General features: G+C 39.9%; 2 protein-coding genes across 4 annotated transcripts in view; one reads left to right on the top strand and one right to left on the bottom strand.

The window, feature by feature from the left end:
* The window catches only part of sypl2a (synaptophysin-like 2a), a 495,265-nt gene that overhangs the window by 80,773 nt on the left and 394,871 nt on the right, over positions 1-19,621 (bottom strand). The gene's annotated exons all lie outside the window — the stretch shown is intronic.
* Positions 1-19,621, top strand: part of fhit (fragile histidine triad diadenosine triphosphatase) — a 126,615-nt gene that overhangs the window by 95,373 nt on the left and 11,621 nt on the right. For all 3 annotated transcript variants that reach the window (XM_085159113.1, XM_085159111.1, XM_085159112.1), the window contains 2 exons: positions 11,786-11,931; positions 13,726-13,755. In XM_085159113.1, the coding sequence (XP_085015239.1) occupies positions 11,786-11,931; positions 13,726-13,755 (176 nt within the window). The remainder of the gene's footprint in view (positions 1-11,785; positions 11,932-13,725; positions 13,756-19,621) is intronic.

The raw sequence follows: 19,621 nt of genomic DNA, 5'->3' as shown, positions 1-19,621 counted from the left end.
CACCATGAAAATCAGCCACAGACTAGGGTTGAAGTATTTAAATAAATGTAAATGAAATTGAAATATATTGAGATGAGCAGTACTGCTGCCTGCCAGACAAATACAAATGATTGCTTTGTGCTTCATGTGGAGATTTCTTTCATTCCTGCTCTCTGGGGATCTGCTTTGGTATACACCTGCAGAAAGCATAGCTGTTTTTCTCATATTGCCTTCTGACAGTTTTGCTCTTTGTTGATATTTCACAGTTCTTACATACAGACCTTCTGAAAACCGATGAAGCTTTAGGACAAACATTTGTGAACATTGTACTATTAAGCAAAATATTCACAGGGATGATAAATTTGATCAACTGGTCCCTGAATGCAATTGACAGGCCTCTTCTCAACGCCTGGGTTCAGGAGAGCCCCAGTGTCCTGGAGGGACGTTCCCTGTCGGATACACGATGGATGGGTGGAGGAACTGGAGGGTTGTGTGCCTGGCGGGACTGTCAATCAAGGACATTGAAGACATCTACCTTTTTGGAACCATGATAACAGGGTTTTTGCTGATCGGAGCTGGGTTTGCCCTGGCTTATCAAAGATTTTAAAAAAGCCAAAATGGCTGTACAAAACCCCACAAGGCTGCCCACTGCGATGGAAATGATGGGGCAAGTCGTGACTTCTCAAAATGTGCCCATTGAACGCGGCACAATAAGATCTTGGAGAAGCTCGAGGCTGTCGTGAGTACTCCGATTAAGCTCTTTGAGCGCAAAATTGATAACATCTCGGAGAAGCTCCCAGCTCTCCAGTGGGAGATTGACAGACCAGCGACGAACATTTAGATTGACTGTAAAATTGACATGCAGTTGTTCGTGTCACGGCCTGGCGGGCAGACCATGGGGATGTGGGGAATGAGGACCCAAAACGCAGACTCTGCGATGCAAACACTGCTCTTTATTTACAGTGAAAGCTGTAAACACAATAAATCCCCGTTGCTCCCTTGAATCCCGTGTGTGTGCTTCCCTCTGACGTCTGTGCTCGTGTTCCCCGCTGTTGTGTTTCCGCACACCCCGTGCGTGCTGCCTTTCTGGTCCACTCTTCCTCCGGCGGGAAAACCACAGAATCAGCCGTCAACACTAACCCCGGCGGACATACACGAACAGCTCTGTCATATGCTGACACACACTAACTTGGGATGACAACTCAATGATCCCGCGCCGGTGGGAGCTCCAACACTCTCCTAAGTAGCTCCCCCGACCAAATTCCAAATTCTAACTGTCTCCAACCTGTCTTCCCATGTGATGTCTGTGCTATGCATGTATCTATAGCCGGGGGGGTCTAATTTCACTGCAGGTGTAAACTTTGCATGTGACAAATAAAGGTTTGATTGATTGAATTTATCTGTCCATGAAGCCAGATAACACACACCAATTAGTTAAACTGCAGGAATGTCTTAAGGACTTAAAGACCTGGATGGCTGCTAACTTTCTGCTTCTTAATTCAGATCAAACTGAAAATCTTAGAAATATGGTATCTAAGCAGATTCTTACTCTGGATGGCATTACCTTGGCCTCCAGTAACACTGTGAGGAACCTTGGAGTCACTTTTGACCAGGACATGTCCTTCAATGCACAGTTTTTCCTTCCCCAGTCGCCAAAGTGCTTGCTCATAGGGGGTCATATGATTGTTGGGTTTTTCTCTGTATGTATTATTGTAGGGTCTTCCTTACAATATAAAGCGCCTTAAGGTGACTAATGTTGTGTAAATAAAATGGAAATCTGAAGCAGAACTCCACCATTCTAAATCACTGACTTTAGGTGGAAGTTCTGCCATTAACCATCAATGCAGCAACTTCAAAAGACCCCCAACAGAGTGACAAAATCTGCAGCACTAAACCTCAGGAACTTCTGCATTACTTAACAGATGGCAAACAGAACAAGAAGCATGCTTTCTTCTCATTCCAGGAGATGCTCAAGGCAGTATGTGCATAGCATAGACTACAAGGCTTCTTGGGATTTCACTACGGTCTTTGGCTCTCAGGATGGTAAGAACTACAGTGCTGCTGCATTCAAATTTCAAATTCAAAATTGAGGATAAAGTCAGGCGGCGGAAGGAATACTTTGAGGATCTCCTTAATTGATCCTTGTGGCATCAATTAAGTATCCATTTATCTATCGATCTCTCTCTCTTTCTAACCCACTGATACATCTTCTATAGAGGAAGCAGAGTCTGGGGACAAGGCCAGTGACTCGCCCATCACTGGGGTAAGGTCACTGAGGCACTTAAACTCGATTCGCCCTGAGCTCCCGAAGGCTCTGGATGTTGTAGGGCTCTCATTGTTGACACACCTCTATAATGTTGTGTGGAGATCTGGGGCAGTGGCTCTTGATCTGAAGACTGGGGTGGTGGTTCCCATCTTTAAGAAAGAGGGGTGTGCTCTAACTACAGAGGGATCTCACTCCTCAGCCTCCCCAGGAAAGTCTATAGCAGGGTGCTGGAAAGTAGAGTTCATCCGTTATTCGGACCTCAGTTTCTTGGTTTCGGAACACTGGACAAACTCTTTATCCTCTCGAGGATGTAGATTACCAGCTGCAGTAATGCGGATGCTGAGGAGGAGGCCTCAGGATAGACCCAGCATATGCTGGAAAAATTATGTCTCCCGGCTTGTGTGGGAAACATCTTGGTGTTCAACCAGATAAGATGGATGAGGTGGTTTGGGCTCCTTTGCTCAGGTTGCAGCCGCTGTGACCTGGCACAGGATGAGGGGAAGAAAATGGATGGATTGATGGATGTTATGCATACTATATACTGTAACAATTGTAAACATTGAGGTCAGTTTGTACATAAATTACAGCTCAAGTTTTAAATAATTCATGTTCGTGGCTCTTATGATGTCAGTGAGAGGGGATGTCCTTAAATGTGGTCATCTTCTCGTTGTGGGTACATAAATTACGCTTACCTATTGCTTGAACATTCTGTTTGTGAGGGCCAGCCAATTAGAAGAAAGTTGACCTCCCACAGTTTCTGCTCCCTCACTCTCCCAAAGACGTCTCAAAGAGTGACACTTACTAAACCCAAAGTAATAAGAACAGTAGTTCCTGTACCAGCTGCTGTCACGATTTCCAGTGGAGGCTGTGAGGTCATTTTTCCCTCACATTTCATTTGTTGTGTAATTAACCAGTACAAAAATGTTAGCAGCATCATTTCACAATCATTTTTCATGCTTCAGATCTGTTTTCACCTTATTGTGAGACTTTGCATCTGAGGGCCAATGTGTTTGCACTTGATTTCCTGTCACTCTGTGGTTATTTTTAAGCAAGAAAACTGCAAAGGCTAATTCCCATGAAGATCTTCTTCTGCTAAATGTGCAGGTATACAATCGTCTATTTGACTGATGTATTTAATAAATGCACAGAGCAATGTGAAGCTATGTGCTTGGCTGAATTTACAAGTCTAATTTCTGCACAGCCTTTAATGAATTTCAGCTATGGAAGTGGTAGCATTAACAAACAGATGCCCCCCCCCCCCCCCCCCCCCCCCAAATTCCCCTCATATTGCTTTTTCTTCTCAGCATCAACCAAGGGATGGTTAGCAGAATAATAGCAAGCAGCTGCAGTCTGGTGAGGTTTGCATTTAAAACTTTATGACAGCAGTTGAGTTTGGGAAAAGATGAAAGGAAAGATGAGAGTTTTGGTTCTTCTTCAATCTTACTACAGAGCTCCGAATTCCCGGAGGAATAGAGTGGATGATGGAAAATGAGAATGTTATAGTCTTCCTTCTCTTCGCCTTTTGCTTGGGTGGCGAGCTGTGCATGATTGTGTGACGTGTCTCCACATTGCTAATCACTTTGAAGCTCCTGGACATGATTATTTATGAGGGACAATCCAATAGTGGATACACTTTTACACTGTCATTGTGTTTGCAGTTTTAAAGTGGCTGACTGCTCGATTAAATTTAAAAGTCAGATGCCTTCATGTAGTGCAGCAACATAAAAGTAAATAAATGACTATTTGTAAACTACCAGTCAAAAGTCTGGACGCACCTTCTCATTCAATGTTTTTCTTTATTTGTACTACTTTGCACATTGTACACACATACTGAAGGCATCAGGTATATGAAGCAAGATATAAGGAATTATGTAGTAAAGAAAAAAATAATAAATAACTAAATATGTTTGTATATTTTAATTCCTCAAATTAGCCACCCTTTCCTTTGTTGAAAGCACTGGAAACCCTTGGCCTTCTCTCAATGAGCTTTATGATGCAGTCACCTGAAATGGTTTTTCCCCTAAGCTTAACTTTCTGTTTCTGAGTCCTCATTTGGGTCCTTCAACCTGCCTGCCACACAGCACTCGCCATGACATGGGTAAAGAGGACCAGATTGGTTATAATGTAAGTACAGTAACACAGAGTTATAAAGATACTTGAAAAACAGGTCATTTTTAAACTTTACATATAACCCTTTGTAAACCCTGTTCACCGAAGTCTATTTACCAACATACATAAAGATATTACACATAAAAAACACAAGGAAAAGTTGAAAATCATTTTTTTGGCACAACACCAACCTCTATAATGTATGCAAAGGTCTGATGCCCCGCCCCTCAAGCGTTCTCAGCATCTCTGGGAACTCCTTCAAGACTGTTGGAAAACCATTAGTGATGGGAATTCCGGCTCTTTCGGCTCTTCAGGTTGTTTTGTTGCTTTAATTTATTTATTTTCAACAACAATATAAAATTCTGCACAAAATGAATTACTAATGTTAAAAAAAACATGCTTTTTATTTATATATGTTTATATATAAATATACTTTTATTTATTCACTCCACATAAAATGTAAAAAATAAATTATAAAATACAAAAACAACTATTTACATTTCAACTTTTAACTATTAAAATTTTCAGTTTTTTCCTTTTAAACAAATTTAAAGTGAAACAACACAAAATACTGCAAACCACAACACAATAAAATATAAATTAAAATATGCAAAACAAAAAGAAGATGCATATTCTCTGTCATATGGACCTGGGATGATTTTTTGGAAGAGTGTGGAATTACTACCACCCCTCCCCCCCTCTGCTCAGCGCAAACGCAAGTTAGAGAGAGAAAAAGAAAAAAAACAAAACAAAACACTTCCTTTGTTCACTTCAAAGAGCCGGCTCATTAAAAACCATTTCAGATGACGACCTCGTGAAGCTCAGAGAGAGGATGCCAACAGTGTGCAAAGCAGTAATCAAAGCAAAGGCTTATTTTTCACATTTTTTGTTTACTACATATTTTCCATATGTGTTCATTCATAGTTGTGATGCCTTCAGTCAGAATCTACAACGTAAATAGTCATGAAAATAAAGAAAAACTATTAAATGAGAAGGTTTCCAAAGTCTTGACTGGTAGAGTATTTACAGGCTCTGAGGCTGTTTACCTGCACTGCAGTCTTCTTGAACTTTTAATGAAAAAGCATGTTGCAAGTTGTGTGACTGACAGGTGGTTTGGTGTTTGTTAAATTATAGGTGCATTGTGTCTGTTTACAATGCACTGTTTGTGTCTTCTTGACCCCACAGTAAACCACAGTAAGTCATGGGCCCAAGGCAAATTAAGCGTCTTGATTATCTCTCCAATAAGCATCGTACCTTCACAAATGGTGTCTTTCATTTCCCTAATGGACTCTCTAAAGAGCTTAAGTGGATAGAGCTTGTGGTGAGTGTAGCCTGAAGCACAGAAAGGCAGCTACTGTGAGAAGAAAGCTCTGTGGTAAACATGCTGGATCTGAAATGCAGTTAATGGCTTGGAAGGCAAGCTCATTTAGTTGCATCTGCAGCGTCCATGCTTTATGATGATTACACCATCATTCCTGCCTTTACTGCAGGCCTCTAAGCTATACACAGCAGCCCGTGTGAGAGAAGACGTCCACATTGGTTCACAAACATTCAATTATAACTGTGAGAATTCCATTTAACGAGTCATTTGTTCTGTGATAGAATAATATTTACCTCATAGATCACCTCCTTTTTGAAGTCATTCAAACTGTGTTGATTTTGTTATTTGAATAAAGATTATTTACTAATGTAAATACACTGTATCCATATTTTAAAATACACATTAATCACCACTGCTATAATGGTTTGTCTTTGTGTGCTTTATGGTTGCAGAGCACAAATCACTACACTAGTTTTATCCCTGAGGAAGCAAAACAACAAAAAGCAAATCAATGGCTCGTTAAAATATAGCAGCTATCAGACTGAAAACGTCTGCTGAAACAAATCATTTTAAATAATCACAATTCATCAGCAAACATTAAAACTAACCTTTGTTTGGCCTGTTGAAAAAAAGCAAACAGACAAAATATGTTATATTTTCTATTGTAAATACTTTAGCAACTTTAGATCTATCATTAGCCAATAGAAGTTTAAAAAGTAGGTTTCCATGGTAAATATGTCAAGGGGTGGCTGTAGCTGAGGAGGTAGAGCAGGTCATCTACTAATGGGACGGTTGGTGGCTGCTTCAAGCCAAGCTGTGGTGCGGTGCATCCACTTAAGCATAGGGAGCACTCGTATGAATGGGTGAATGAGAAAAGTTGTATAAACCATTGTGAGTGCTCAGGTAAAGTTAAAAAGGACTATATAAAAATTGGTCCATTTGAAGAAAATGCTTTGAACTATTCTAACACGTCTATGTCATGTCATTTAGATGTTTCTCTTATTCTGCTCTATTCAGTGAAAATTGTGGAGAATACTGCAAACTGGCAAATGATACTGCTCTAAAAATAATCTGTATAACACATCCATAAACATAAAGGCAAAAATGCTGAGCCACGATGGAGCTGCCAGTGTCAGCTTGAACTTTCTTCTCTTTATTGTTTTTCTTTTACCGTTACATCATACAGACAGCTCTGCACCAACTGGCGTTTCACTCTGCAAATATGGAAGCAACCACTGGCGTTTAAGGCCTGTTGGCCGGTCCTTTCCCTTTCAGAGATTTGCAACACTTTTGAGATTACTGTAGTTAAGGAACTTATCTGTCATGGTCAGACAAGACCGTGTCACCATGGTAATGCACTAAGAAACGAAGAAACAGTCAGATGCGTCAAATTTTACTCAACTCATTCCTCTTGCTTCCTCCAAGAAGAATGAATCAGCCTGATTTGGTTCATTAATGTTGAATTCTCTCACAGCGGCTCTGTTCCCATGTTGTTGCAGTATATTAATGACTAACCTCGTATTGTGGATGGATTATCTCAGTTGTTCTCCTGACTGATGTTTGGTCCGTTTACAGCATCCTGCCATGCGACTGTATTTGTCTCTAACCATCAGGAACCTTCACGTTAACTTTTATCGAGTGGAAAAGTGTTAGCGTTCATCCTCCAGCTTCACTGTTTATGTTATGCTAACATAGCTGTGTCGCTAGCAATCACGTAGCACAACATTATATAGCAGCTAGCCCAACTTCAGTAACCCTACAAACGTCACTGCTGTTTAGTTTTCTGTCTCCATTTATGTCAGAAGTGGTAGCAGAGCTGTACGTTTGAATTCTTTCAGAAATCTCTCAGTCAGAACATGGTATATCATGTTTAGGTGGAAACTAGCTAGCTAACTTCCTGCTAACTTCTAACTCTGTTAAATTTAATAAATTCTGTTTTCATGGTTAAACTTCATAGTTACACCTGGTAAAGCAGCAACGCTGATCTTTTTATTAAGATGAAAGAATTTAGACAGTTTTTAACTCTCAGTGATGCTGCATTCTTCGTTTGACTTTGGGACCTGAAGCGGACGGAGTTTTGGACCCAGATCACTCCGCGAGGCTCCTGACTACAGTAGCTGTAATGCTCCAACAATCAATCAAGCAGTGCGGCTTCGTAGCTTAGCGAAGTCATACTAAAACATGTTTTAACAGATGTGCACCCCATAAAATCAGTTTGAGGTCAGTAAGCACAACCAGAATTCATACATAAGGCGCACCAGAATACAAGGCGCACTGTCGATTTTTGAGAAAATTAAAAGATTTTAAGTGCGCCTTATAGTGCGGAAAATATGGTACTTTTACATGTGACTTAGGTGACCATGCACAGCAGGTCAGCAAACGTGCACGAAGCCTGTCTTTGATTCCGTAACTGTACAGAACTCTTACCAGAACGTTACCACTGGTAGCCACCGCAGGTTATGGATGTGTAATGTTCATTGTCAGCTTGTAGTACATATACATGTTTTTGTACAAGTACTACAAAGTTACCTTTTTGTGATAAGTAATATTTAGGAGTATATGTCTGAGGAAGAAGTCACAAGAATAAACCACTAGAAGGCACTTTTGTTTTATTGCTGGGAAAGATGCTGCTGAAATTCACAAACTTTTTGTTAACAACACCTTGTGGCAGTTCATTGCTGAATTAAATAATAAGATAAGATAAGATAAGATAACCGTTATTAGTCCCACACGTGGGAAATTTGTTTTGTCACAGCAGGAAGTGGACAGTGCAAAAGTTATGAAGCAAAAATTAGAATACAATAAGAATAAATACAGTACACAACTGTACAGAATAGAATAAAATAAAATACTATATACAGTAGAATAAAATAGAATAAAATATACAATAAGAAAAAAATAGAATACAAATGCTATATACAACTGAGTAAAAATACAACGATGCCAGAAAAGATTATTGCACATTAGTGTTATTGCACATGTGTGGATGTGTTTGATCAGTTAAAGTCTTTATTGTGGAGTCTGACAGCAGTGGGGAGGAAAGACCTGTGAAATCTCTCCGTCCCACACTGTGGGTGCCGCAGTCTCCCACTGAAGGAGCTGCTCAGTGCTGTCAGAGTCTCCTGCATGGGGTGGGAGATGTTGTCCAACAGGGATGACAGCTTAGCCGCCATTCTCCTGTCACTCACCACCTCCACTGGGTCCAGAGGGCAGAACAGAGCTGGCCCTGATCAGCCTGTTCAGTCTCTTCCTTTCCCCAGCAGAGATGCTGCTGCCCCAGCAGACCACACTGTAAAAGATGGCTGAGGCCACCACAGAGTCATAGAAGGTCTTCAGGAGTGGGCCCTTCACTCCTGAAGACCTGAGTCTCTGCAGCAGGTACAGCCTGCTCTGCCCTGTCCTGTAGAGGGCGTCTGAATTATGAGTCCAGTCCAGTTTATTGTTCAGATGAACACCAAGGCACCTGTAGCTGTCCACAGTCTCAATGTCCATACCTTGGTATGGTTCAGTGGAGGATGCTTGTGCCTGTGGAAGTCTACCACCAGCTCCTTGGATTTATTAGTGTTGATCTGGAGGTAGTTCAGCTGGCACCAGTCCACAAAGATCCTTATTATGCTACATCTGTTGTTGTTATTTTATTTTCCTTAAACTCATCAGTAATAAAAAAGCAAAAACTTGATCTGACTTAAGTTTTTTCACTAGTTTGCAGATAAATTTCAGTGTACATCATAGATGAGCACAAACAAGTGAACACAACTTCCATTGAGGGACTTAAACGAGCACTGAAAGTGATTCCCTGCAGTTGCTACTATAATAAATACAGTCTATAGATAGAGATAGACTTTTCTTCCACTTATCTGGAGCCGTGTCGTAGGGGCAGCAGCCTAACCAGCCTACTGTGGCTTATCCAGGGGACCACCAAAGAGTTCCCAGACCATCCATGCCTGAACCACTGGGCATCTGGCTCTTTTTAATGTGGAGGACTAGTGGCTATACTCTGAGCCCCTCACCCTATCTCGAAGGGAGACGCCAGCCATCCTTCGGAAAAAAATAATTTCCATCACTTGTATCTACTAGCTCATTCTTTCGGTCCCCACCTACCCACAACTTAAGTATCGTTTTTATAATGTTCTGCAAAACCTGTGCCTGCATGTCTTCATTTTGATTCAGTTTTTATTCACTTTTTTGCCTTCATCATCACTCAACTCTAGAAAAACTGTGAGTATTAATTGATTATTGTGACAGTGGTTTGCACCACATTAATTCAGTAGTAATATTTACATATTCAGTGCAATACCTAATATATAACATAGAGCTCTAATGCTTGTGGCATGCTGTGTTGCCCCCAGTGATCCTACATCTCACAGTTATTTATTGACATGTTGATTTATTTATATGAAAGCTGCTAAAACTGGGTGCAGTTTCCAGCAGATTTTCAGTGACTACTTATTGTGAACTGTTGCTTGCGGCTACTCCAGCTGAATTTATCTGCTGGGAGACTCTTTGAAGAAAATACAGTCGAGTTCTTGTAAAATCTTTATCTGGCTCAAACTCAGTCTGCCTTTCTAAGAGGCTTCAGGGGATTGATGTCCCACCTCCAGTGTGTTGTTTGATTCAAGGACAACAGCAGTTCTTGGCAGACTTTAGCTCATATTTTTTGTGACAGAGGGAATACGACAAGTTCCATTATACAAGAAGACACGTTTAAGAAGCATATCATTAACTACGTGAATGTTTTGATGTATTTTGCATTCGTGCATTGCAAAAAATGTGTCTGTCCCAGATTGACTTTTCTGTTCAGTGTTCTGATTTTGTCTGTACACAGTGTATCTGGAAAGTATTCACAGTGCTTCACTGTTAAAGTTACGTTGAAACCAAGCACACCATTGTTTTTCTTGTGACATTACCAATAAGTTTGATGTGTCACATGACCCTCTTCCTATTGAACAAACAAAAGTTGTATCCAAGATGGCCGACTTCTGAATGGCCACCATGGTCACCGCCCATCTTGAGGAGTTTGCCCCCTCCACATATACTAATGTGCCACAAACAGGACTTTAATATCACCAACCATTCCCATGTTATTACGGTGTATCCATAGAAATGGCCCACCCTGTAGAATAACCTAGAATGGGTATATAGCACAGATACTGGTCATGATTTATGAGTGTGATGGCAGTGGGGAAAAACTGTCTCTAGTTGTTGTGGTATGGGAGGTTTTCTAGTACCTGCCAGGTGGAGGGGAGGAGTTAAAAATCGGATGCTAAGCATCTCTGATGACTTTCGCTCTCCACTGGTTCTTGAGCAGTAAGATTTAGCCACTTGAAGCAGACAGCTGGCCTCTGACATGATTTGTCATGACGAAGTATAGTGTTTCAACCAGTGAAAGTAATCCAAAAGAAGTTAATTCATGAACAGCATATGCATTTTAAATTTGCTGAGGTCTTTTGTAATTATCATAGAATATTATTGCTGAAAATGTTAATATATATTTGTTTAAGGCAAATATGTATTAAGTCTAAAGTATAAGTATACCTGAGTATAAAAATAAAATCAAAGGTGATTGCTCTACCACCCGACAGCCACCCCAAACACTCTGTGTCTCATTTTGAACCTGGGCCATGGACTCTTTTAAGTTCAATCTTTTTATAGTAAAAACGTAGATGGGAGAAAACATTTTACAACTCAACCAGGACAAATCAGAAGTTTTAGTTATTGGTACTAGAAGCTGTCAGCACATCTATATTTACTAGCAATTAATACCTCCAAATCCCATATTTAGGTGTCATCTTTGACGTGATTCTTAGTTTTGAGCTGCAAATCAGAAGTGTAACCTTTTGTTTTGGTTATTTACTGTACCAGGAGTTACAGAAATCCCTGGATTGCAGTTTGTCTCATAAGGCTGTAATAAAATATTTAGTTAAGGGTACACTCAATTATATCTTTTAAGCTTATATTACTTCAACAAAAAACTCTCAGATTTACTTTGCTGAATGAAGAACATGAGCTTTGGTCATAATATTGCAGAGCTAACCGACTTTCTTATCTCAGTGCTTTCTGACTTCCCAACCATATCTGCAGCATGGTAATCCCTTAACAGAGCTGCTCAGATGTGCTGGTGTGCCCACTCAGACCAGTTGAGCGTTTTCGGGATCTTCGGCCAGATGAGCTGGCAGATTTGTTCTCCACCGCTCAGAGAGTCGCCAACTTGGTGGAGAAACACTTCAATGCCACCTCAATCACCATCGCCATTCAGGTAAACCACACACTCGGTAATATTTTTTAACAGTCACTGTCACAGTCGGGGAGAAGCTGACTTTGTGGAGTGACCTGGTGGACCCAAGTGCAGACAAGCAAAAACCCAACTTGATCTTAACAAAGGGCGACATGAACATAGAAACCTGAAACATGAAGACTTGAAGAAGCATCATTTCATAGACCTGGAAACATGACAAAGTAGGATGGACAGATGAGAAATGAATGAAAACTGACAGACTAAATACACACAGGAGGTGAATGAACATAAGGACTCCACAGGGGACAGGAAGGCATCATAACAGGACGCAGACATGAAAAACACCATAAACTCAAAATGCTGGGTGATATGACCCAGAACCATGACGGTACTTGAAAAATAGGGTAATAATAAAAATAGGGTAATAATAAAAATAGGGTAATAATAAAAATAGGATAATAATGCAGTAATGCCACCCTCCCGAGAGCCAGAGGCAGACTGGGTAAGACCCAGGAGACCCCAGCCGTCCACGGCACCCAAGAGAGCTGAAGATCCGAGGGGAGCAAGCATGTCTTGAGCTGTGCCATGAGCAGTTGCTCCAAAAATGTCATAACTATGGGCCTGAGTTCAACAGGGTGACAGTTGTTCAGGTATGTTGGTGGTGAGTGTTTCGGCACTGGAACGATGGAGATGGTCTTGAAGCACATTTAGGAGAGAGAGAGGGGGGGAAACAACTATGTAGCTCATTTACTGTAAGGTGATGGGAAGTAATGATCAGTGTGGTCACATCATTGTGTAGATACTGATTGTATCTTTTTTTCTACAAACCCAAATCTGAGAAAGTTGAAAAGTTGTGTAACATGTAAAAACGAAAAGTCAGACTCAATGATCACATCAACCATATTTTATTCACAAAATAGCCTTGAAAACATATCAAATGTTAATCTGAAGGGACCAAAAGTAAAGAAAAAAAGGTGGTGATTTAGCAACAGTACATGTGAGAGGATTGGTCTTTTCATACGTGGGCCCATAAACCGGTAACTCAGTAGTTATTTCACTTTCCTTCATTTTGGAAGAGAATCGAGTCGCAAAAAATAGTCCCTCACCTCCAGTGAGTATTATGCTGCAGCGGACAGTAAAGGGACAACAAACATACTGTGTCTTGTACTGCTGCATCTGTAACAAACCACACTCACACTCTGACTAGAGCCACAAAAGAGGTTTTAATAATATTTCCTAGCATGGGAAATCTGAGTGACCCAACTGGGTGACTGTTGCCAGGGAAATTTTTCCACTGCAGGTAAGCTCAGTGGAAAAATCACATACAAAATACATAAATGCAATTAGATAAAAAAAAAAATCACATTTAACATAATTTGACAATCTCTACAAAATAAATGGAGAATTTACCTGCTGTATTTTTAAATTATAGCTGTTGGATCGAGTGTTAATGTTCTCCATCCATTACTCAAAAGGGTTGAGTAATGGTTTGAAGTGGAGATCTTGAGTTGGCTGTAATTCTTAAACAGATACTGCTATATCTTTGTTAAAACCCTTGAATTAACGTTGGTTGTATTCACTTTAGTCTAAATATGGAACATTTAAAAAACTAAATCCCATTGAATAAATATAGCCAAAAAGTTGTCTATGAAGACAAATATCTCAGGATAAAGACGGCTTTGACACAAACCAAGGGGTTTGTTTTAGGGCAGGTGAGATGTTATTACCTTAAATTAAATTCTTTCTTTAAAATATTAATGCAAGTATTTCTAAATTCTCCTCTCTGGACTAATTGCCCCTTTCTTTCCCCACCAGGATGGCCCTGAAGCCGGACAGACTGTGAAGGTGAGAACTTAATAATTTATGACCTTGAAATATGTCATGAACCCTCTGCAATAGTTATGCACTATTAAATAATCATCACAATTAATTTGTAGAGCTAAACTCCTGGAGATGGAGAATTATTCAGTTATCTTTTCTAAAAGGTGTAATTTCTAGTTTGGTTGAAGGCTATATGAAATAATTCATGTCACTTGCTTGGGAGCCTTTGGGAAAGTTCACGTAGGTTAAAGTGAGGGGAGAGAATCTTCCTCTTGTAAAAGAATCCACTGTACTGTTGTGCTATTTTTTACTATATTAAAAATGTATGATGCATTTGAACCTTATGAATAATAAATAAAATATCAGTGTATGAGATCCCGCATATGTGTAGCTCATATTACAGTTTGAAATGCACATCATAAGTGGAGAAGTTTTTGGCAACAAATGAGTAAAAGGTTTCGATGATGTGCTTGTACGCTGTATGAGGCAAGAAAAAAACATTTGATCCTTTGGAAGCGTTGGAGGAGCTTGGTTCGCATAGCCGGTAATAAATAACACTCATTCCCAGTGGGGGATCGGCTCTGCATGGCTGCCATTTGTCACCGATTCTGTTCATGATTTTTATTGACAGAATTTCTAGGCGTAGCCAAGTGACAGCGTTCACTTAGTGGGTCTCAGGATCTCATCTCTGCTTTTCCCGGATGATGTTGTTCTGTTGGGTTCATCAGGTGATGGCCTCAAGCTCACACTGGAAGGGTTTGCAGCCGAGTGTGAAGGGACAACCTCACAAGATTCATAGATGGGTATACTAGTGGTGTGTGGATTGATATAGAAATATCGATTCTTCTGATCCCAGTAATTTAAGTTCTAGAATCGATTCTCATATTACAATATCGATATTTTAGTACTTTGGGGTAAATTTGTAGTTTTTCATTAACAGGAACACAGTGGAAAGAAACTATATCACTCGTATCGTCTAAATTGGAAGGAACCACTTCCTCTTATGCCGTTCATACTCATATGCGAAATACGGCTGTATAAATGTGTCGCAGCCTCTGGCGTGCGCACTGAGTGTAAACAGAGTCATGTGTGGACGTATTTTACTTCCACAAACAGACAAGACACGGTTTGCGATACATGTGGCAAGAAAGTGAGGTGTTGTAGCAACACCACTGACCTCGTCAAACACCTGAGAGAAAATCATATCACAGAATATGACGAGCGTATGTTGAGACGAACTGAAGAGGAGGAGAGGGACAGGTGCTGCTTGGGCGAGACAGACGTCTCTCACGGAGTCCTTTAGTGCTGCAGGCAGGCAACGTGTTCAAATAGCACAACTTCAGGTTTTATTTATTTCTATATGATGAACTCTGCATTATTAAGCAATAAGAACAAGTAGTCTGATGTCCTGTAATCATTATGACGCTATATTATAATATTATTACAAATACATAATACAATTATATATTGCATTATGAAATACAATTCAGTATCAGTATCGTCGATACCACCCTGAATTTTACTTGGTATTGGATCGGAAAGGAAATCAGTGGTACCGCACATCATTAGGGTCTACCACACCAGGCAAGAGCCCAGGTGCAGAGTGTGTAAAGAGACAATCAAGCACATAACAGCAGGGTGCAAGATGCTAGCACTTTGGGCAGTGACCTCTAAACTGGGCAGGTGGCTCCTGCAGATCCCAGGAGTGATATCTGAGATCTCCCAGAAGAGTGCTTTAAACACCTTGCTTTGTGTGCTATGTAAATAAAATTTAATTTAATTGCTCAGTAAATACGTAAGGCAGCGAGAAACCCAAGAAACAAGGGGATCAAGAAGAGGAACAATCATGGAACAACAGGCCCCTGCATGACATGGACCACCAGTAGACAGAAAAAGAGGCTGATATTGAAAAATCCTACCTGTGATGGACTGAGTTGAAAAACAGGAGTCCCAGGATTTATTAGAAAAATATTGGTTTTCATTTATTTAACCCCCAAAAATTAGATTTACAAAAGTAATAAATGTTGAGCTCATAAGAGAGGTCAAAGAAACAAAACTGAACTCAGGCAAAGATTGCAAACTTAAACCAAATGACTGCCCAAACAAACATAACTGACCTAAACATGACGCACAGGGGTATATATACTCATTGTGACATATGAGGGGTAACAAACAAACACAATCATAAATCACAACACAGTGCAGTACAATCTAGTTTGTTAATAAACTAAACACTAAAGAAGAAAATCAAAACCATTAAACCCTAAACTCAAATATTTAATTAAATACAAATACTTTGTTTTTAAATTAAAGAAAACACACATTCTCCCCTTCAGTAGGAAGTGGTGGTGTGGTCCAATTATCCCTCTTTGCATTTAGTGGTTTCAAACCCTGGCTACCATCTTTTGTCCAGCAACTCCCAGGGATGACGGCAGGTAAGAAATAAAAAGACAAATGTTAGTCAGAAATCAAAGTGAAAAAATGAAGTGGTATGAATACATAAGTAAACTAAATGTGCGCGCTTAACAATAGAACAAATGTATCCAAACCAATCAATAAAGTTATTGAAAACTAAAGTGTATTACTATGTTCAAATGAAGAAATGAAAATACAAGAGTTACTGACTTTAGAGTGTGGCCACGGGTTTGGCCATCACACTACCAATGACCAAGCTGGACTGGAAGACAGAGGAACAAGCTAGAAACACATCACAGGAACAAGTTGCAAGTATGATAGAGGTTTGGGTCTGGCATGCTAGGTAAGACCCCAGGTACAGGCCAGACTCAGACAGTCTAGCACATAACGGCAGCATGTGAGATACTAGCAGGCAGGGCATACATGGCACACCATAACCAAGTGCCTGGCATAGTTTACAGAAGTATCTGTGATATGTATGGCTTGGAAGTCCTGTGGTCAAAATGTGATATGCCCCCTTGAGAATGAGCGAGCTAAGATCCTGTGGGACTTCCAGATACAGACGGACAAACTGGTGGTGGCTAACCAACCGGACATAGTGGTGGTAGACACACATACACATACACACACACACATATATATATGTATGTGTATATATATATATATATTTATTAGGGGTGCAACGATACTCGTATCGATATTGAACTGTTCGATACAGTGCTTTCGGTTCAGTACACATATGTATCGAACAATACAAAATTTGTAATTTATTTTATCAACTTTCCTTCTGACGGTGCTGTCTGTGTTGAGCGCTCAGTGGATCTGCGCTCGACAGTGCAGCCTAGGCAGAGTAGTCGAATGCAGATTCACTGAGCGCAGCGCAAGCTAGCAAGACAGAAGCTAAGCTCCCGCTGCAACATGGCAAATTGAACCTCCCCCACCCTCATTCAGATCTGGCGTTTGGAACTATTTTGGTCTTCATGTGACGTATGACCCTGAAGGTAAGCGTGTCATGGACTAAAGTAAAACAGTATGTTGGATGTGCCACGCAATGCTCAATTACATGGGTGGGAACTAGTGTGTTAGCGCAGTTAGCTCGTTAACGTGTTGGCCGTCCAGCCCCACGCACAGGGCGATCCGCGGTAGCTCGTTAACGGAGATTTGCCGTGTTGTGGCGTTAACGTCATTTCAGATTAACGCTGACAGCACTAGTGGGAACACAACGAATATGACTGCACATTTACTCTGACATCATCCTAGTGCAAAGACAAGTGGAAGCAGACAAAAACAACAAGCACGCATGCTACAAACTTTACCCGAGTCATTTAGACAGCCGTTAGCACATGATTCTCCTTATGGCAGTGATGGCCAAATGAAGCTTTCTGAAGTTTGTATTGAAAAACGGTTCATTACTCAAAGCTTTTCAACACAGTCCTCTCTGGTGACATCTGGTGGCCAAAACCATTAAGAGCAGCTTGAATCCACAAAATAAAACCAACTGCTTCATTATGACTGCCCACTCTACAGAGTGGAGTTCTGTCTGATATTGGGCCGCTGTTGTGTTGCTTTAAACGTGTATTTTTTGGGGTGACAAAAAGGTTGTTTATTTCTTTAATAAATAATTTTGACCAGTAAACTCTCCTTGTTTAAACATGCACCATGTTGTGGTCTTTCTTTGCTTGTGACTTCTTGATGTTGGTAAATACAATAATTGAAAAATACCACATTACATATAATATACATATAATAATGTACAACACATTATGGAGTATGCTTCTGCTGTGAGGTCCCGCCTCCATGCACTTGTGCAATTAACCGCTAGACGGGTATAAATAACACTATATTAGGGAAATTTTCCCAGACATATTTTTGACCTGGGGGTAGAATTGATTGTGAAATGGAAAAGGAAAATGCTTATTAACTTGCAAATTAAAAACATGATGCATTTAAAGTAGCCCTTTTTCATTTTTATTTAAGAAGAGAATTTGTTCCACTGTGCGATGGCTGAACCTGTTCCTTTTCGTGGAGATAATTTCTCCTGCCTTAAGGAAAATCCCTTCACATGGCACAGAGGAGGCTGGAGTGTTTAAGTTTAAGATTATTTAAAACATAAAATGTATATTTTTATAACATTACATGTAAAGGGTCAAATAGAAGTCTTTCTAAAGTTATTTAATGATATTTATATTATGAAAAGCAGATTTTTGACATTTTACCTTTTTCCCGTTTTCAAACAAGCACAAAACAAAAGCAAACAACAAGATCACAAAGCTGGAAAACCCACCCAACTGACCAAAACCAACTCAAAATTCTCCCACACAACAGAACCTCCTCTCTTCCTCGCTGGCTCCAAATCTCTCAGTAGAAATATCAGTGGTTCGCTATCTGTCACCATCAAAACACCACAAATCCCGCGAATGATTCACTTCCTTATAAACCATTGAATCAGACACCGAAGCAGTTAGGCTCTAAACGAAGCTTCAGACGTCACTGATCACGTGACTCGAATCAAGCTTCGACACAGTGCTTCTGAAGCAGTGTGTGGATTTTTTTGACCCACGCACGGGAGCGTCAGCTTCAAGCGAGCCATCACTACCTTATGGGGACCTGATATGTTTAACCCTCTGGCTTTGTTAAAAATCACTACCCTTTCAGCTTGTTCGTGGCCAAAAGTGGCCACCTACAGATTAGGTCTGTAATTTTTATTATTTTTATGTTTTTTTGCCATTTTTTTTGCATAAAGCTTTTAAGTAACTTCAGTTCTTTTCATAAATATAAAATTATTATTACTTTTTACATTTTTAACCCTTTAAACACCAGTTTGTTTGTCCACTGCACTAGCTGGAAGACAACCTCAAATCTCGCAATTTTATATAATTGCATTGCTACTGAAATTTCTTGTATTATTAATAGTAGAGTCTGGGGCATGTAATTGATCCACATCAACATTGATTATAATGCATTGTTATTTTTGTGCAGGGAGAGCAAAAACATAAAAACTTCCTCTCAGCTTGTTCGTGGCCAAAAATGGCCACCCCTTGTTTACGTTTACAAAATGCTATAAAATTCATATATATTAAGAAAAATTCCCACTTTTTTTGACATGATTTTTTAGATTAGTACCAGTGCTGTTCATGGAAATCAAAATTTCATTCAAATTCATAATTTTAACCCTTTAAATACCAGTTAGATCACATAATCCTAGGAACTCATAAATGGAAAAAATCACAAAACCCCAATTTTTTTCCAAATAAAACATGCCATCTGATTTACTTTCTAACCATGATGGAGGTTAGATGCATAGCAATAATTAACAGTATCAATGACTTTTATACATCTTTGTTTTTTTGTGCAGTGACAGAAAAACATAAAAACTTCCTCTCAGCTTGTTTGTGGCCAAAAATGGCCACCCCCTGTTTACATTTACAAAATGCTATAAAATTCATATATATTAAGAAAAATTTCCACTTTTTTT

Source organism: Neolamprologus multifasciatus, chromosome 5 (assembly GCF_963576455.1).
Source record: "Neolamprologus multifasciatus chromosome 5, fNeoMul1.2, whole genome shotgun sequence".
Lineage (NCBI taxonomy): Eukaryota > Metazoa > Chordata > Actinopteri > Cichliformes > Cichlidae > Neolamprologus > Neolamprologus multifasciatus.
Note: the sequence above shows the minus strand (reverse complement) of the source record. Positions and strands in the feature narration are given on the sequence as shown.